At 42.5% G+C, this 21,092-nt stretch overlaps 1 protein-coding gene and 1 long non-coding RNA gene across 2 annotated transcripts; both read right to left on the bottom strand.

The window, feature by feature from the left end:
* Positions 1-1,809: 1,809 nt before the first annotated feature.
* LOC112951434 lies at positions 1,810-8,900 on the bottom strand. Its single transcript, XR_003250208.1, has 2 exons — positions 8,838-8,900; positions 1,810-1,962 (listed from the first exon to the last, which is right to left on the bottom strand). It is a non-coding gene; the product is annotated as an uncharacterized LOC112951434 (long non-coding RNA).
* Positions 8,901-12,500: 3,600 nt separating this feature from the next.
* On the bottom strand, positions 12,501-13,838 carry CUNH5orf30 (chromosome unknown C5orf30 homolog). The gene has a single exon (XM_026044124.1). The coding sequence runs from the start codon at positions 13,819-13,821 to the stop codon at positions 13,198-13,200; it is 624 nt and encodes a 207-aa protein (XP_025899909.1). The 5' UTR covers positions 13,822-13,838; the 3' UTR covers positions 12,501-13,197.
* Between the last annotated feature and the right edge of the window lie 7,254 nt (positions 13,839-21,092).

Genomic DNA, 21,092 nt, shown 5'->3' with positions numbered 1-21,092 from the left:
CTTGCACGGGCTACGTTTGTAATAAATCAGCTCCGTGTGTGGAGACAGCCTGGCTGGCTGTCCCAGGCGCACTGTGGCGAGGAGGTATTTCGAGCAGGGGCACTGCGGTTACGTGGATGGGATGGGGAGACCCGGCCACCGCGCTCCTGCCCTCGGGGACGAGCGCAGGGACCCCACAAGGATCTCAGGCAGCCACAGCCAAGCTCAGAAGACCCTTTTTGGGAAGTGCAAATGGAAACTTTTAATTCTCTTCCGTGGCCGTAAGCCCGCTGCTGTGCTGCTGACCCCAGGCCTCTCCATGTATCTCTGCTAGCCCTTCCTCTCAGCTGCTTCTCACTGATTTGGGACACACAGAAATGGCATCTAAGAGCAGCAACAGATCTTTGGGACCTCACTGAGCTTAGCGCAGCTCTTCAGCGTTTTGACAAGGCCAAGGAGCTTGCCCTGCAAGGCACAGCTTGGCCTGCATTATCCAGGCACCAGAGAAGGACAGCAGCATCTAAGACAGCGCCGAGTTGTGTACCGTCAAAGCCGGGAAGCCATCCAACAAAATCCCAATTAGCTGAAATCGTGCCTGCTCTGACCTACATTTCTGCAGCTATATCTAGGCATTCCTTGCTCTTAAACCCAAACTACTTTACAAATTTACTGGAACAACTGAGCACGTTATTTGAAATAGGAACTGATGTATTAACGCTACGCCTGCTCAAGCGCTCCTATGCAACGACCCTAAGGTGCTTTTCCACATTAATGCAGCTTCGGTTCAGCCGGCCGCTGCATTCACTACGGCTCCAGTTCCTCAAATTATGTAGCTTACAGTATTACCAATATAACAATATAACACTGAGGATCACGCTCCATCAAAAAGGGTTCCTCAGCCTAAATAGGGACATTTTTCCAAATACCAATGCCTAAAATGACCTCCCCATCACCCGTGCTGTGTATTCAGAGCTACGGGCGTCAGCAGGAGCAGCCGGTCTTGGCACCTTTAATAACAAACCCCTCACATTCAGGAGCCATGTCTAAGTTCAGGCACTTGTATTTCCAAATACAAGTTGCTGCTGTTTATTTTTAATAGCTTCATTTTTCCAAGGGAAAACGGCTAGAAGCAATTATTCCACTAATTATTTAAAGAAATTGTTGTGACATTTGGTTTTCACAGAAGTAGAACAAATTGCAATATTCTCTGCAACCAAGTAGGTTGGTTGCTAAGGCTTGCACTCAAAATAGTAGGGTTTTTTTTCCCCAGGTTTCTTCCAAATTTATTTTCAACACATGGCACAGCAACGATATTTTGGCAATCAAATCCTATCAAATGGCACATTCCACTAGTTTCACAGAAAAAGCTATTCTGTTGGTTTTCACAAAAATTTGCTTCTTACTGAGCATAATTTTCATCCAAAGGATCAAACACAGATGCACCATTTCTAAGCAAAGGATTCTTGAAAATGGTTTAAAATTATTAGCAATCAGTTTCAAATACAAGTAAAATCAAACCCAAAGCCATTGCACTAGTTGTAATCCTCTCGCCTAGTCACAGTGGAAAACAAGAAATAGCATTGTGCTTTCCACTGTTGCTAGTGTAAAAAAAAAAAAAGTATATATATATAACAGGGTTATTTTTTATTCTCTTTTGGAAAATGCTGTTCTTTCAGATTTTTCTTTGAAACCACACTGGGAATTATAATAAGCAGCGAGACGACAGAGCTCAACGTTCTCCAGCTAATTTTATTCTGCTTGGAGCATTTCTGCTGTCAGCAGGAGTAAAATTCAGCGCCATGGAAGAGCCAGGAGAAGTCAGAGCCGCTCTAGCAAAGCACACGGCAACTCGCACATAAATGAGGTCACACCTGCGAGGGCTGCGCTCCTCCCGGCTGCTACAGCAGGGGTCAAACGCCCCCGTCAGATGTCACCACGAGGAAAGCAGGATGGAAACGGAGCGCTGCTCATCAGCCCTTTGTTCTGCAAGGCAAAAAAAAAGGGGGAGAAAGGAAGAACAACCCCCCCCCCCCCCCCCCCCCCAAGCCCTGACTTGGTAAACAGGAATTCTTATACTGGGGCTTCACAAATAAAGCTGGTTACCTTGGCAACTGCCACATCACATGGGATTCGCTTGGCCTCCAGGCTCCGCCGTTTATTATTATTATTATAACAGAAACTTCCTAGCGTTTGATCTTCAGAAATGGTTTGCATTTACACGCCACAGACACCCCGCCACGCAAGGGGGTTGCTCCCAGGGCAAGGAGGGTATTTCAAGGGATGCTCTGTGTACTTCCTAAGGCTGCACGTGGTTTGGGGACTGCTTTTGAGGGCTGACTGCACAATTTGGTCACTCTGAATTTCAGATTAAATTAGCGCTCTGTTGAGGCATGGAAAAATAGAACCAGTTGAGACCATTAAGGTAATGGAAAAGCAAGATGCACAAATAACCTGTGGGAGTAGCAAGCGCAGCACTCACAATGAAACAGGTTATCTGCAAGTCCTTCCTTTCTGCCAAATCTCCATTTAATTACTGTGAGAAATAATGTTTTCAGGATGTAAAACATCTTACCTACAAATGCTGCACAGAAGCATGAAGTACCAACACCCTTTGCCTAGATATAAACTACTTGCAGCAGCTAATGAAACCAAAAACAGAGCAATTAAATAACCTGCAAAAATAATTTACACTTGGCACTCAACTTCAAACATTTATAAAACCTGCTAGCCGCTTAATAAGGCACATAGCATGCACAGGATCGGCACTGAAATTAAAGGAAACAGGGACAAGCTTAGCTGAATCCCTAACACTACGCTTGCAGAATAAAGATGACATAATCTAAATCGAGATTTGAATAAATACAAAGTATATTTCAATTTCAGTTGGCTGAAAAATTCAGTGCAGTCGCATGCTTCAGTATTAATGCATTCTTTTCTATGTGTTAAGGATAACATAATTAATAGTTATAATTTTATTTCATGACATGGAGAAAACACTTGAGTAGTTAATACATACTTAACAGTTTAGCAGGAATGAAAATCCACTAATGTAATCTGAGCTTTGCTGCACGGAGAGTTTTTCTAAACTCATCTTACAGACTCTTTCCAAATTCCTCCTCCAGTGGTTTGGTATCAAAAGAGCACTGAAGCAGAAGAAAGGCCAGTGGGCAGAACAAGGAGCAATGGTCTCTTGCTCTCCAAAGGAATCCGAGGGCAGTACTTAAGGGGGATGGTCCTCGCTTAGCCCTGTGCTCAGGCTATGGCTGCAGCTCCAGGAGGAGGACAGGTCCCTAACTTTAAACCCCTACAGCCTCCCCATTATTTGGGGTGTTTCTGTTTTAATCAAAATAAAACCAGAGACGCCAATTTGAGAATGCAATTTAATTTAATTGTATTTAATTGCTTAAATACACACGATGACAATGAAATGAAATAGCACACAGGCACAAAGGCACAACGGCTCAACAGGTTGTAGCTGGATCACAAGTTGCAGGCTGAGAGCAGGCCAGGCACTATCGCGCCCTCTCACAGCCTAAAATCTTTCAGTCTGAGAATTGGGAAGAGGCCAAATACTCCCAAAAATGCAAAAAATGCAACTTGTTCTCAGTGCAGCAGCTCTGCAACAGCCGACTTCAACCATTTCTCACATCTGTATTAGTGTCCTCCTCCTTTTTAGAGTCATCCAACTGATTTCTAATATATATCTTCCTTATCTTTCATGAAAAAAAAAATTCTAAGCTTTACTAAAGACTGAACTAGATCAGTAAAAAAGGCCTATGGTTCTGCTTAGCAGCCAAGTCACATATATATCTCATGGATAGCCCCTTAAAAAAATATTTTTTCTTTAAAAAATAAAGTAGAGCTCAGAGAAGTCAAATTTGGCTCAAAGTTTCCAATCTTCCAATCAATCTTTCTTTTTCTTTTCTTTTTTTTTTTTTTTTTTTTTTTTTTGACTGACAGCAAAACAAGATGAATTGCAGTGTAAGATGAAAATTTAATTGGGAAAAGAAGAAATATAGAAATTCAATCTTCATTGAAAAGTTTTACCCACCCAAGGGTAAAACCAACATAAATACATTTTCATCTGTGGAAACATCTTTGAAGTCAGGCAAGGACATTATAAACTCAATTACGGCTTTAGATTCAACAGAGCTGCTTGCATTGCTTAACATATTTCACCCAATGTGTATAATAATTATTAATTTCTGCCTCCAAAACATTCCCTGTACCTTCCTCCATTTTCATTACTCAAGGCAGTTAGTGCAAATAAAACTTCAGGGAATTCAAAATAATACAAGCTTCTAAGCCTGACATGACACAGAAGGTACAGAAGAAGATCTATTTGCCATTTTCTATCATAACCTGAAAAAGAGATTGCATCTGACATATTAATAATTACCTATGCTTCTCCTCACTCATATTTCTTATGATATTACCCTTCTTATCGCATTACTGCCAACACACACAAGAGCGCAAACTAGGTAACTAGATTTCCCTGTACAGGAGAGCTGCCAAAACATAACTCATTTGGGCCCTCTGGTCTTAAGGCCCTCTTATACCCAGGTTTATTTTTGGTTAAAAAGGAATAAAAACAGAAGCCGGGCCCCGCTTGCTCCCATGTCACTGGCCGGGCCGGGCGCCTCCTGCCTCGGGCAGGCCCCACGGCCTCCCTGCCCGCGAGGGCAGCGAGCGACGAGGGCCAAGGGCGCCGCGGGGCCCGGCGCGTCCCGGCCAGCAGGCACCGGCTGCGTGTGGGAACGTCCCCGGCCGCACAAAGAGCCCCTTCACTGGGCCCCCGCGCGGGCCTCAGGGCCCCGCTGCCCCCGACACCCCCTTCTCGCGCAGCCTCGCCATTCCCTAGGCGACTCGCTGCTCCGGGTTTAACTGCCAGCCGGAGCATCCCGAGCCACGTGCTCCTGTTGGCCTCCTGGGCTCTCCTTAGGGCCCTGGCGCTGCGGCAGTGACGCAGGGAGCTGCGTGCCGGCCCGACCCGAGCCGTGCTGCCCCGCAGGTATCGCTCACCTCAGCAGTGTGGGTCACAGAATTAAAAAAAATAGAAGTCGCCTTTCCTTATTTTGCCTAGTTCAGGATTAAGTTTGCATTGGAGAGAGGACATTAATCTTTCAGAGAGTTTATAGCCTGCTGGTGATGTCATCTTATCTGGGTGATTAAGGACAGATTTAGCCTCCCAATCAGACAAGCCACTGGGGCTCTCCTCGGCGGCAGCCCTAACCAGCACGATTACTCCTGTGCTGCAATTGCCCCAGTGAACGTCTCGCTGCTGACCTTCCCCTTGCAGGAAATTGAAGAGTCGGGATTACTGCCATTTCACCCCAGGGCCGGATTAAAGACGGACTTGCCAGAGCGACGAGGCAAGAAAATGTCTCGTTTGTGCAAGCAGTGTGAAGTGCAATACTACAGATAACAGCAGCAGAGAGGGGAAGAAATAAAGCAGGTATTTTTAAAAGCTACCTGGGGTGTGTCGAACTGATCACTGCTCTCTGTCTCTCCAGATGCTAAGCAGATGTTAACCACATACACAAGAAACTCCTGTTTCATGGGCGGGATTTTTACACATTAGTATTAAGCATTTACTGATGTTGAACCAAGGTTTCTGCCTTCTTCCCACAGCTCACTCAAATAAAGAAGAAAAGCCCCAAGCACCCGAAGCGTCATTTCCGCTGGGATGGGAAAGCCTCTGCAAAGAGTATTTTTCAAAGGTCTAAACCAAGTAAGATTTTTCTCTCCCAAATTGCTCACTTGAGAGACTCCTGCTGTTCCACAAACATCTTGTCCTCTGGCTGAAGCTCTGCTAAATTAACCAATGAAACCTACGCAAGGTAGGAAATGAGGAAACGTGCAGGTTGCAGAAGGGCTGGCAGCAGAATAGAGCAATATAGCTTTATTTTTCCCTAAGTTTAGCTCCTGAATCATTAAAGCCATGGCTCATTTCCCCATTGATTTCAAAGTAGGGCCAAACCATGAACAGCCTGCATACTCATTTTAAAGAAAGTTTTCTTTCCAGAGCCAGATAAAAACAAGTTCCTAATAATTGTAAGCACGACTACAATACCGATAAAATCCTGGATGTGAAACTACTTGAGAAGTGTCACAATGTAACTAACCACTACATCTCTCTGAATGCCAACACTTCCTTCCAGGGAAGAAAAACTGCTTATAAGCAGAAAAATGCAGAATATCCGAGGACACTTCAGAGAGAACTACAGCAGAACACAGACAAGTGAAGGCTGTCACATCTCATAATTTTACCACAAATCTTGTGCTTTTTGGCATTTGGTGATATCTGAGGAAATGTGTATTATATCTTAAGAATATAAATAAGAATATAAAAGATCTAAATTCTTTTTAGTTGAAAAGATAAAAAGATTTAAGATGACAGGAGAAAAGTGAAAACAACAAGCGTATCATGGGTCTTCTAAAACCGGAAAGCAAACAAAAACACTCAAATATAGTAAAAACAAGATTTGCTTATCAATTTTTTAATAACAGTTTGGGCTGACTATTCACGTTTCCTTATCCAGTTTCTTAGTTGGCTACAAAGTCAGGAACACAACCTGTCACCTCCTAGAACACAGCATGAAGACTCCTGTGGTGACACCTTTTCCTTTTGCCAGTGGCAGGTTGGTTCCCAACATCACCACTCAAGAGCTTAACTTCCCCCTTGGTGTCAACTTAACTGCCTGTGGGACCCAGGCCTTCTCCGGGAGCCCAGAGAGAGTAGGAAGTTGTATAAATTCATAAAAAAAAGTTTAAGTAGGAACAGATTCAGGCCTCTCAATTTCATCCTATTGCAACTTTAAATAATCTTCCTGCAAAGTTTCCTTCCAAAGTAAAGCATCTTAAAGTTCACCTCCCTGGGCATTTATAAATCCTCAATTTTTTTTTTTTCGCCTTTCCTTTCACAGATAGCCTCTGATAGCCTCACAGATAGCCTCACATTTAGCCTCTGAAGATGTTTCAAAGAAGGCTACTTAATGCAGGTCTATCCTGCTGAAACGCGCTAGGTCTCATCAGACTGAGGGAAAAAACATCCTGAGATGCTTCTGTGCAATAACTGATCCAACTGATGAGGAGTAATCCAGCCTTCTAACAACCCTCCCCAAACGTTTAGTCACGGATTCAATTTTATGAAACACAGCCCTAAAACATGCCTGTGTGTCAAAGAATTTATAGATGTCATCTTTTTATAGATAGCGTCTTTTTATAGATCATCTTGTCCCACCTGTATTCCCTGGAGTGATGAATGATCTTCTGTGTGTATGTGTGTGTTTGCGCAGTTCTGCTTTAAAATGATTAAATCGATGGCACTGCCACCACTTACTTGATGCTTCATCTACCAGTTTAACCGATGGCACAATCTGTATTTCTCGCTCTGGTGCCAAACTTTTTCCCAACCATCTCTGCTTCAAAACTACCTCTGAAATGCTATCAGCTGAACATGGAAAAGGCTGATAGAAATTAAAGCAAATTAAATTTTATGTAAAATATTAATATAGAAAGGCAGAAATCTTACACTGAGCCAGTTGCTTGGAGCCTCAGTTATTCTGGATATCTTCTGATTTTCCTTCATAAATATTTTATGATGTTTGTCCCAATTAACATGAGAAACATTAAATCATTTAACTAAGTCAGAAAGATGAATCTTACCTATACTGCACTCTTCTCCCCAGTCTGTATCACTCAGCAAAAATTCTTGGGGCCCTGCCACTAGATATCCTAGTGCATTATGATATTATCTCTCTTCCTCTACAATTTCATCCATTTGCAGCCTATAATTCACACACTGAAGCTCTGCACCGCTATATTTGTGGCCAGAAATAGAATGCTAAAAGCATCTCCGCATCCAACACTTTTGCTCAACAATTTTTGAGACTTTTGAGAAACAGGTTAATGCAAATCATTACAGCAAATCATGCCCTACTCAGTTTTTCATAAAAAGTTCAAGCTGTTAATGCGATTTGCAAAGTTCTTGCATAGTTTAGCCCTCAGGTCTCAACAACCTTTGCAGGAATAACAGGTCATCGGGTGCTGAACAAGGCAACGGTCTAGCGAAAATGAAACTGGGCAAGAATTTTACTTACATCCTTTATATCCAAATTGATATTTATGCTGGAATACAAAAAGAAGCTTGAACTTATTACTATTATTGCAAATAATAATAAACAACACTACAGTGGAAACACTTCTTCTGGCTCAGGTCGCTTCCTGCATGGGGTTTTGCCAGAGAGCCCTATGAAATGGCACCAGAAGCCTGTTGGCACTAGGAAGAGCTGCGGGATAGCACAGGAGCACAGGAAGGGATTTGCACTCAGCACTTACCTGACTGTCATAAAGCATTCAGCTTATCATTTTATTGCCACGGAACTTTTTTTTCTCCGATAAGCTTATAAGTATGCAAACTTACTCACATAACCTTAAGCTCCTCTTTTCCACCTTCTCCACTGTCCAGCTCCTATCAGAAGGTTCTGTGAATGCATCCCACCATACTTCTTAAACCCCGAGACACCTAGATGCACGCTTGCAATCAGCCCTCTCCTGCACGTGTCTGCTGCTCCTCACCCTGAAGCCGTAACGTTATTCCATTCTTCCTACTCCTGCAGTACTACCCCAATGAGCTTTTCTTTTTATCACTTCAGCCTTCTCTCGATACATCCACGTGGACTCTCTGTTGGCTCTCCCACTCCTCCTTTCCCAGAGGAAAGCGCTGTGCCAAGCTCACCATCCTTGTCCTCCCCACCTTTCACTCCAGACTAATGCTTCAATAAGGACCACTAAGCAGTGATTCATACAGTCATCTCCTAAAAAAGGACTAAACATTAATCAGTTAATTGCCTTACCTTTCCTTTTGTCTTCAATAAAGTCAGCTGATTCTTCATCTTTTTCTCTACCGACAGTCTTCTCTCCTTAGCTCTTCTGATGTGGTCTAGATAATTCTTCTACAGGGCTGCCTTGATGCCATTCTCTACCGCCAAGCTACTAAAGTTAAGAGTAAATTAAGATGGACATAAAACAGACTGGATTTTGCGGCACCAGGTGAACTGTCTCTTCCTCAAGCCATCCCATAAAAATTGCCGGAGAAACAAGGTTTAGAACTTGCCCCAATGCCTCAGAAGAAATGAATCATAAACTACTGCCCCACAACCAGACAGCTGAGCAGTCAAATGAAACAACCAGAGGCACTGAGAACGTTCCCTCATGTCCTTCATGGAAAAACCAAGGTGATTGAAGATTGATTTGCCTTCCTTGAGGTAAGGAAATACAGCCGAAGAATTGCTGGACTGTTAATTTGGGCACACAAGACAGATCTTTACGCATCTGTGATGCTTCATAGCTCAGATACAGACACCTCACAACTCTACAGACAGATACAGACACCTCACAACCAACACTACTAAACCTACTCCCTTGGTTAGGGTCAGAGAAAAACACCTAGCAAAGTAGCTCACAGAATCACAGGAACAGTTCTGTTTTTACACAGAATATACATTTTACAACAATACCTAGATTTGACATGAAAAACAAGTACCTCAGACAACTAGCAATTCCCCTGCTCCTCCCAAATACGGATGTTTTCCATACTCTAGTCCTGAATGCACTGCGTGATGCTTCCCGAGAGCCGCCCAGGCCGAATCACACGACCTGCCGGAAAGCTTTCAAGGATTTGTGAAGGTGGACTTAACCTTAGACTAAAAACAGTGATGCGACACAGCTGAAAAGCAATGCTGCAAACGTGTTCCTCAGCGAGGCCCTCTGAGGCCCCATTTATCAGCTGTGTGCTCTTTGCCACTCTATCACAGGCTCATCACCCATCAGGGAAACTGCTGACCCAATTAACACACCCAGGCGCTTGGGAACCACTCATGCAAACAGCTCCGATCCCCCCAGGAAGGGCATCAGTGAAGCTGCATTCCCGAGCTACAAGCCAAGAAACACGCATGTAGTTTTATTTTTCAGTGCCGCTTTTTAAGATTTTCATTAAAGTTATTAGCATTGCAGAACATTACTCAACTTTCAAACATAGGAAAAAAAATGCAGATCTACAAGAGCTGAATGTAGTACTCAATTATATATCGGTAATGTAGCTCCCCTTCAAGATTATTGTTCCTCTCAAAGAAGCTTTTCTAGTTTTTTTGGTGCTTTTATTCTCACGGAAGCCCACATTTGCATATTTCTTTGTAAAATATACATCTCTCTCTAAATTAGTTTAACACAACAAGTTTACTTTACCTAGGCCACCTGTCCAATCAAGCAAAGATCAAAATTGGATCCTGTTGTTCATTTTCTTTTGCAGATTCTCTGGTACTATTGAAAGACCTGGAAACAACAGTGACGCTATCCTTTAACAACTCCTTGCTTGGGAAGTATCAGCTATAATATTGACCTTCATGCTGCTACAGAGGCACCATTCAGTTCATAAACTTTAACACTGGTTTGTCATTGACCCTAGGCTTTTTTCCCCCCTCCCCCCTCCAAACTGCATCCTGTTTCTTATCAAAAGAAAACCTGCTTTAAAACGCACTTTGCTTCTCCCAGGCTGTGCTTCTGAGCCCCGGGCAGCCTTCTCAGCTCTTCAACAGCACCTTACACACCCCAGCATGGCCGAGCTTTCCTTAAGGTGACCTCTTTTTAATCAGCTCACGTTTCTCCAGGCAGCGGGGATTTTGGAAGTCTTTTTTATGCAGCTTATGGCCTTTCTATTCTCTCCTTGTAAGTCTTCCTCGAGACTAAACTTGCCCCTTTCTCTTCTCTATTTGCCCACAAAACAAGGTTATTTATGCTGCAAGTACTGAACCCCTCAAAACCTTCTTCCATCTCCAGACAGTAACCAGTAACCTACAGACAGCGCCTGTATTTTGAGCCATTAAGCAATAACCTTTCTCGACTTGCTCCTCTGCTCCTCCCAGAAGGAAAAAAGACACACTTACAAGAGCAGCTTTAGAAACACTTTTAAAAGTTCGGCTGTTACATATTCTGCTTTAGACTCTAGTAGCCCTAGGCAGCAATTGAACAGCCCCAGCACAGTAAACGTGCTCAGCAAGAGCTCCTAGACCAGGGGTAGCTACAAACAGGTACTTGAAACAAAGCAAAGAGAGAGAAGTCACTGAAATCAAGTATATTAAAAAATGAACACGTCATCCATCAGTTCACCCAGTTTAAGACTCAGCTCAGCAAGTCCAACCTTTGGTCCTTAATCACAAACCTGCTTTGGGGTTAAGAGCAGATTCGTACCACTCCCTTGTACTGCTTCTACCTTCACTCTTTTAATGCTCGTGAAGGGACCTAAAGCTCACACAACCAACTCGTTTCCCTCAACGGGTTCTATTCCCCAAACATACTACGAGAGGTTACACAGCAAAAGACTCCACAACAATATGTATTTATATCACCCTTTTTATTTTTTCAGCCAGAAATACAATTTCATATTTCAATAAATAGTGGTGTTTATCTCTAAACAAAGCCCCCTTCTCTTTGGCATTTGACCATATTCTGTTTTTCAAATTTAAAGCCTATATAGGAAAAAAAATGACATTAGAGCTTGTTGTTCAATACATGAAATTTACAGAGGTGCAGCTAACTTTTTAAAATACACATCAGTTGTTGGAAAGACTCTAACAAATCTAAAACATTAACCAAACCAGTAAAATTCAGACTACTGGGCTCTTATTTACTCCCCAGTTGTAACTGAAGGCAGTAAGTGAAAGAATGAAGAGATCTCTTGGTTTCCCACAACACATACAGTGGCCTGGGCTTCCCATTCATTCTCAAGGAGAAACAATAAATACCCCAACTGTGCCAGGAAGAACCCATCAAACATGTTATGTTATGTTTGAAGCACCGTGATCTTCATTATTCTTAAATTTCTAGAGAGGTCATCAACCAAAACTAAGCTGAACACTGCTTCAATAATAAATTGTACCTAAAAAAAGTCTAAAAGCTATTGTTTTCTTTTTTTTTAAACGTAAGTTATTAATATGTTTTAAATATACCTAAGAATGAAACTGTCAAAATTGCATCTGATGTCATGTTTGGAAGAAAATGTCTTAGCGAAAAGTTAAGCCAGTGTATTCCATCTACCCTGTTACAAAAGCCAGGATCCGCTCTTCAAGGATGCCACAGAAACACTTCACTTGCACTCCACCTAAAAGCCTGCCTTCTGAATTGCCACAAGTGTGCAGTGCTTCAATTAAATTCAATTTGCAAAGGATTGCTCAAGTTATTTGACATTTTCCATTACTATGTATGTTAGTTAGAGAATTCATGAATTAAAATTAAAAAACGTTATTCGCATACCGATGCGGACACTCTAGTGTATTTACTGGCATTGAAGTGAATTCTTGCTTACACATCAAGACAATGTAAAATAAAATAAAATCACATTAACAACAAAAAAAATAAAACCCTTCACTCCCCCAAAGGTTGTTTGCTTTTTTTTTTTTTTTTTTTTTTTTTTAAATATCCCAAATACTTATTTCCAACAGAGGACGTAAAGCAATCACTTCCATGCAGATACTAAAAAAATAACTTAATAGACCTAAAGTAGGAAATGATCAAAGGTATATTTTATGAGTGAATTTCCCCCTCACCAGTGCACGCCCAGTTACAAAGTGTTTGAACTGGATTGTTTAAACAGTAAGTGATCTAATTTTGCCAAGTTCACATTCCTTCCTGTTACGTAAAAAAAAAAAAAATAAAAAATAAAAAAAAATAAATAAAAGAGAAAAGAAAGCATACGTACATTGTACTGTAGAACACAGGAAGAAACAAGAAGGTAACTTGAGCACTTATCCAACAGCAGTTTCTAACATCAAGCCAAAATGAGCAACAACCAAGCAGACATCACCATTTTTCAGTGTTAAATTACTGTAAATACTAGATCTAACTGTACAAAAAAACCCAGCTCCCCCAAAACCAATCAAAACCCCCAAAGCTTTTTCTTTGTTAAAAGGTGTCCAAAGGAATATCCACCAGCCACAGTCAAGTTTGAATCAGAAGCTGCTTGCTCTGGAAGGATGTAGTGCCCTCCAAGCGCTTGGAGCACAACGCATTATCAGAATTCTAGCCAAATAAATTACTTTCTGGTAACACTGAGCTGATACAACCACCTACGATGTGGACAGTCATGTACACGGTACAACAGTGGATTTTTGCAGCAACGGAGAAATAACCAGAAAGGGATTCTAAATTCCGGAGCCGAGTTCATGTGTTATTTCTTGCAAACATACGGTCCCCTCTAAGGGTGAGGTGTTGGAGCTGGTATTGTAGCACTTCTGTGTCAGCAGGTTCCTTGATGCTCATTTTGTCTAAATTGAGGTAGTCCAGGGATTTAGAGTGAGCCTTTTTACCTTTCAAAAGGCAAAGAGGCAGGGGGCCATGTAGTGCCTTGAAAGGTTCGTATGGTAAAGCCTTAGTGCATTTATCCCCTGAGCTGGGCATCCGCCTCCGCCTCCTCCCGTTCACTGCCGGGATCTCATATGGCTGATAGTACCTGCTTCGGGTTTTGTACAACCGGGAGGAACGCGCGAGTCCCGAATCGAGCTGCTTGGAGCGCAAGGTCGGCCCGGATTCCCCTTTGCTCTCTTCATTTCCTGTACACTTTTGAGCTAATTTCAGCAGCTCCTCTCCAGTTGTGAAGCCGACCAAATAGTTAGAATCCATATGGAGGATCTGATAGCCCGAAACTGTCCGCCGCATTGGCGAGCACGGCGTGCTGGAGCATCGGGGCTTCTCGGCATCGCTCTTGTCTGCAGCGCTCACCTCTGCGAGAGGCACAGGCAGGGTGGATATGGTACTTCGGGACTCTCCATTTATGTCCACTTCCATTTTAAACACAATGCTATGCTCCTAAAAACAAAACAGAGCTTGGTCAGAAAGGGAGCCTTTAACCAAGGGAAAGGGCTGACAGAATACCTCAGATAGCAGATTTTTTAATCACCGCATCATCATAACAGGGACTTCTCTTTACTGTCTTGTCTTACACTCTACAAATTTTTTGCAACGAAACTATCACCAACTTGGCCTTCCAGAACTATTTTGACTGCTTCTTCTTTTTTTTTATGACAAATACCAAAGTATATTCTTGATATTCTTAAATATGTTAAGAACATTCTTGAACAGTATTGCAGACAAAACTGAAATATCTTTCCACCTCTGTTATTTAATGCTTTTAGTCCATCTGATACCCTGTCCATTGAGGCCACCCATATCTATTAACAAGTCCACAGCAAGTTCTGCCCTATTCAGGTGCCTGCATTTTCCACTTTGACTGCGTTCAGTAAATAAAGCTCCCCTTGAACCACTTACCCATCCAACAGCTACTCCCTTCAAGCATGACCGTGGACAGGACCTCATCTGCTGGGTAGTGTTTCCCTCTTCCAGACATGAGGAGACCTTGCTTTAGATTCAAAGTTTGGCATCCTGACTGCTCAAACTCGGCAGTGTTTATAGGCCAACCCTAATCTTTCCCCTTCAAAGCACACAATCTTCTTCAAAGTCAACCAACCAAACCCACAAATCCTGGTGCATTTCTAACCAAGGAAACAGCTAACTAGTGTTTAAGAAGCATGCCATATGAGGCTTATAAGCATCTTAAGAATAAGCAATATTCTGATTTCTATCATATTAGTTTAGCTTTTATTTCTTTCGGAAACAATGTGCCCTGTCATTTCTCTCCTCACAACTACTCCACATAACTTGTTTGGTGCCTTTAGAGGTGCAAAAACTTCCCATCACTAGCCATTACCATCTTTAGTATGGGAAGCTAAGGCTAATATCACAGCTGGTATATGCCAGTGAGATCTCATCTGTTTTCAAATTCCCGTTTCCCTCATTTCAACCTCACATTTGTAGAAACTCGAGAATAGTGCTCGTTATATTCAATTATCTGTCTAAAATGTAATTACATAGTTAACTCAAACTTTCAGTATACCCAAAGCAATTGTTGCTTCCTATTTTAGCACCATGTGAGATGATAAATATAGCCAGGTTTCAGCACACAGAGAGATAAAGCTACTCCTGACAACTCGCTGGGCAGACATTACAATTTCTCAGCCATCCAGATCCAAGGATATTCAAATTGTAACTTAGAAAAAACTTCCATTAAGATTTTTGGCTGCCAAAGGCTTTTCACACAGAAACCTAAATATTTAACTGTTCCTGATCTTTTAATTCCTACTTTGCCTCTTCCAGGTCCGAAATATTTACAGTCATCTTCCAGAAAGATTCAACTTGCTCTGTTAGAAAGAAGAAACAATGCTAGAAAAAGCAAACACAGAATTTTATAGTAAGGTTATAAATGAATTATCTTGTAATACATACGTCCCCAAAACCAGCAACAACCACCTAATCGCCTGCTACAGCCAGGGCGCCCTCAGGGAAAAGCAGGGGTGTCCACATGCGTGTTTTTGGGTATAAAAGCCTTGGAGAAAGCACCACAAAGGCTCTTCTCAAAAAAAGAGCTTTTAAAATTAACTTTAGTTTGAAAAATGTATGTGAAATCTCCACTGCTGTACCCCAAAGCAAGCCCTAAAAACACAACACTAAAGAATCCAACAGATGTTTGTAAAGGATGGTAGCAGCGGGAGCCAAATTGCAGGATTTGGTGCCATAAACATCAGAAGCTACAGGGAAGAGCACTGCGAGCTGCTGAAATGAATGACTGGCCAGCTCCGGAGGCGCGGATCCAGAACACAGCGTGTTCAACTGTGTCTTCCCAAGCCTTTGAATGGGACTTACTCAAGCTGCCATATGGTTTCAATATGCCTCATTTCCTTATCTGGTAAAAAAGACATGGTGACATTGTCTAGAAGATAAAAGAAAATCTTTTGAGAGAATCACAGTATCTATAAATGTAGGTACTAGTAGCTACAAATACACTGTTCAAAGCTTTTAGGTTACTTTTTTAGGCCATTTCTGTGGCTATAAGACATTAGCCAACGCCAGTTAAGTTCATTGCTGTATGATGCTCTAAGCACATGTTAGTAATTTCAGCATCAATTTTACCAGTGGGGGGAAAAAAAAAAAAAAAGAAACCAGAACTTTAAGTAAAAGGGATTATTTCTTCAGATCACAGTTGCTTTATCTTCTGGCTTCTTGAAGAGAAGGTCAACAGAGCGATGCCAATTCAACATAATTGGTAATTAAGACTTTACTACAGAATCAAAACAAGGAGATAAGGATGAGATGGCACGTGTTTTTCTTTGCCATTTCTTCATATTTACATATTTATATATGGAAAATGTACATATTTATGTATGGAAAATATTGAAAATAGAAGTTAATAAGAGGAAGATTCACTTGACCAATATATGCACATATACTGGTGTTAAAAATACTTCTAGAATAAAACTCGCTTCATGGAGATTTTACAAGATTTTACAAGATTTTAATTATTTTCTTTAAACTACAAAGAGGACTTTGCATATAAATTCATCTGACCTAATCCAGCTAAATACTGAGAAAGTCACCTAAACAACTGAGAAAAGGAATAATGAACACAAAGACTAGGTTAACTACTACTGATTTATCACTAATACATTAAAGAACGCCTTAACAGGCCTAGGCTAGAGCTCTGAGGGCAAATCTGAAAGCCCCTACACATCCTTCGTATAGCAGAGCTTGCTGATTTTTGAACATTTTGCAATAGAGACAGATAGCATACCAAGATAAGTATATTGTATGTGAAAAACAGAAGAATACTACATACGATATACATACATACATATACTAACATCAGGAGGTGCTGGTGCATATACTGTAAATCATTTGTTGACTTGGATTGGAGCCCTGAAATGATGCCTAGTCATGTGCTCTGATTACACACAATGACATTTAGGGATTTGTGTTTTTTTGGCTGAGAATTTGTTAATTTCCTTCCTCTCTTCCTCAAAAAGACGACGTGTGGCTCTAAAATAGCAAGTTTAATTGTGTGGTTACTCAAAATTCAAACAAAGAAAGAGAGATGAAGGTGGCTTTCACTCCACAAGCCTATGCTTTCTGAAAAGTCTGTGTTACTTGGAAACAACCAAAACAGTTTGTTCTTAACAACAGTGCTGGATCTCGTTAAGTCGGTATTTCCAGTGTTATTAATAATGTCAATCTGAACATGAAGTGATTTGAGAAGAAAACTTTATTTCTATGAAAAGCAATTCATTTCTGTGCATCCAGATACAAATTGCTATTTTTCATTATACATATCTGGTAAGTTTGGCTGGTTTTCTTGACAGAATCCTGCAGGTGTGTTTACCATTTCTTAAGAATGACAAAGATGTCTCTCTCTTTCTCTGTCTGATAAAATTCTTTACTTGCAACAAACAGGTGGCTGGACAGAAGAAAGGTGGCTTTAGAGTCAGCTCATACCAATTCTGCACAAGGGTGAAACACATAAGGTTAGACATAGTAAATCAAGCAGTACCAGTTTTGACATTTCCCTTTCTCTGATCTTCCATTCTTCCATTAAAAACATTCCAGTGTTCTCAATGCATAAGATATACTTCAAAGATATAGTTCTTTTCTATCAAACATTAGGGCAGAATATAGGAAGCAAAGTCATCCAGTCCATGTAATTACAACAGGTCTGTGACAAGTAAAGTCAACACATTTTATTTCCAACCTACAAGAAATATATATATATATGTATATATGCACACTGAAATGTTTAGCCTGAAAGGAACGAGTCAGGTTAAAGCTGAGCTATCTTAGAGTATGCACAAAAGTGCCACATTTCAGTTTCTAGAGCAGGGCTGCCAGACCTTGAGCTATTTGCAGCTCGCAGACTCTTCCCACACAGGCTGCTGATGCTACTGCAGGCACCGCCAAGCCCAGATCACAAGCACAGCGATGGGGACGGCCCCCCAGCTTACTCCTAGACTCCCCACTCTTGTCTCAATCTGCTGCAGGATTATTCTTAACCACAGATAGCTTTATATTCAGGTGAAGGGCATTAACAAACAAACACACATTTCGCCTCATTACGCTCTTGGAGGTACCCTAGAAAAGTCACATGAAGTTTTATAGACAGATATCTTGTTTGTAGAGGCAAGAAAGATGGGCTAGGGGAGAAAACAAATATATATTCACAGCAAGACCAGAGAGAAGGCTTGTGAGAGATGCCTACAAATTGGACATATTTTCACCAAACCCAGACCTTTATTTAAAAGGGACACTAAGCCACTGAAAAAGCAAATAGAGAAAACATGTTGCATTATATGAGGTAAATTTGAGATTGAACAAGTAGTTTAATTTCTTTTTTTTCCAAAATTAAACATAAGCAAATGACGCTACACATAAGGTATATGGATAAATGGAGGTAGATTATATATATATACACACACACACACATATACATAAATACAAACACACACACACACATATATTATATATACTCTTAAGTATATTATATATACTCTTAAGTAAGAAGATAGACCAAATTACTAAAAGACAGGGCACTAACTACAGGAAGGGATGCAAAACAACAGCCTGCAGCCCACAAGCACTTTAAAAGGTATCTGGGGAATAGCTGGCATTTTCCTTTGACCAGGTGAAGTCACCCTTAGCCCTTAAGCAATGCAGTACTGTGGACAACACTGCATCAGTTACATCACCCCACGATTTACAATGTTTTGCAAAAGAAGATTAAGCCAATTTCTGATAACGCGCTCCTACTGCTAAGCCCAGAACTAGTTAACTGGTTTATGTGTTAATCCTTCATATTAATTCAATTTTGAGTGGAAAAAAAAAAAAAACCGATCCAGGCAAGAATCCCTGAAAAGCAGAGGATTGCAGGTGACTTGCCGAGGAGCCACGTCTGTCCTGCGGACGCGGCAGCCGTGGGCCAGAGCCGCGTGACCGAGCAACCATTTCCACAGAGAAGAGACAGATGGAATTTCCAGAGTCCATTCAGGCTAATGAATTTTGTATGAGCTGTCTGAGCAAGCGGGAAAAGTAAGAGAAAATGGTGGGAAGGCAGGCCATTTAACTTCCAGCACCTCCTAGCAAACAGTGCCAGTTAGATCATTTTCCTCACTAACTGAAAATCTAGTTCTCTCTTCAGTTTTGGGCTATTTCACTCAAAAGAAAACTATCTTGATTCGTCAGAATAATTCAATTAGCTTTACAGAACAATAAAGACAGAAGTAGAAAGGTAGAAGTTTTTAATGTGTTACACATGCCACTAAATAAACACTATTTTGTCTTAAAAAGACAAATACTAGTGGCAAAACAGGCCTCCACCATTTCTGCATCACACAAGAAATAAGCATCTGGTAGTATGTTATGTCGCTGTGCCTGAAAACAGCTCTGCAGAGAGTATTTTGAAACTATCTACCTCAACAGAAACTGTCTTATCCACAGCCTTTGTTTGGGAAGAGCTATTCAAAGAAAAACACTAGTTAAAAATACGACCTAGACACAAAGCTATTAAGGAAAATATCATGTATAATCAAAGTGATTTATTCTTAAGAGTTTTTACACAGAAGCACTTCAAATAACTACTCCATCGGCCTGACGCGATGTAATCTGCAGCGGGTAGGTAGCTGTTTGCTGGGAAGGGGTGTTTCCTTCCCTTACACCGTCCGCATTTCAAAAGGTCACTTCCTCAAGCTTACCAGCTATATAATAACCTTTAAAGTGCTGTCCTCTGGCACCTCTTCAAATGTCCCTTCCCATACTTAAATAAACACTTTTTTTTTTGTGGGCAGCATTTAAGCGTAATGCAAGTATGGGATAAACATGAACTGGTGCCCAGCAGCACACTCTGCACAGTGAATGTGACATAAACATGTGCATGGAGAACTCGGGCGAGGAAGGCTCCGTGCATCTGACTTCTTTGCCCTACCAGCATTTGCCTCTGATTACGCGAGCCCGGTGGCGGGGCAGGCGGCATATGGCTGGGCAGAGGGCAGATTACAAAGCAAGGCACGCCGCAGCGCCAGGGCTCTTACGCAAGAATTTCATTTCAGCAATCGCACAGCGCCTGCCTTGCTTCTTTCCTCCATTTCAGAGCTTCTGAAAGAACCACCCTTCTCCATCCCCATTATCTCCACAAACACGCTCCTTCCTAAGCCTTAATGCGCAAGTGGGCCAGTACGTGCGTACAGGGACGCACAACCCCACCCCGGGCAGGCACAGCAACAAGCGAAGACACGCTCACTACAAATATCTGCGAACACACATTTCCTGCTCTTCTCTGTGCACTAGGTGGGTACAAACGCATGCACGTCAGCTAAAACCCTCCGGAAGGCGGCACATAAGTGATAGCTACCCGGGAAGGCTAAAGACCCGACACTGTTTCCTTCCTATGCACCCAGCACGTGACGCAGCAGCACCTTAACTGCAGGGAGCCACCCTTGCCCCACTGCCCAAGAGCCCCGTGCACAGGGAGACGCCAGGGACAGGCAGCACAACCCTGCTGACAGCACAGGGCCGTTCAGGGAGCTTGTGTCCTTCGAGGCGATCCTTCCACCTGCACTAGGGTGCACAAACATGGCCCACGAGCACCACAGATCACACAGGTGAAGTGTTTCACACAGGGCTTTGAGCTCCCACTCACTAAAGACAGCCCAATTAGGGGGAAACGTGAAGCTGCCCACAGGAAGCTGGGCACTAGTCTACTATATGGGTATGATGACTCCAAAGGCTGCACCCGGGTTGAGGACCTCTGTAAGAGCATCAGGGTGGTACGAAGGGGACTGCTGCCGTAAGTTGCTACTGAAATCCACTATAAATGGCTATAAGGAGATGCAGGTGCTCACATGTGTGAACTCTGCCTTCTCCACAGACTAATAATCAACAACAACAGCAATAATAACTGGCACAGATCACAGCAGGCACTTGAGCAACCTAACCCCAAGCCGCAGGCTCCACGCGACCCCCCTTCCGCCCGTCACCGCCCCGCTCCCTCCGCGGGGCCCGGGCAGCTCCAGGCACAGAGCAGCGGGCTCCGCCGGGCAGCTCCCCGCGGGGCCGCGGGCAGGGCGGCTCGGGAGCTGAGCCCGCTACCGGAGGGCGGCGGCGCTACCGGGGCGGGCTGGCGCCATGACACGACATGACAGAGCGCGCGGCCGCCCCGGTCCCGGTCCCGGCCCTGGCCCCGCCGC

This window comes from Nothoprocta perdicaria, unplaced genomic scaffold, assembly GCF_003342845.1.
Source record: "Nothoprocta perdicaria isolate Ctin4 unplaced genomic scaffold, notPer1 scaffold_35, whole genome shotgun sequence".
NCBI lineage: Eukaryota > Metazoa > Chordata > Aves > Tinamiformes > Tinamidae > Nothoprocta > Nothoprocta perdicaria.
Note: the sequence above shows the minus strand (reverse complement) of the source record. Positions and strands in the feature narration are given on the sequence as shown.

Coding starts and splice junctions, on each gene's coding strand:
- CUNH5orf30 (XM_026044124.1), bottom strand. CDS start 13,821: ATGGAAGTGGACATAAATGGAGAGTCCCGAAGTACCATATCCACCCTG.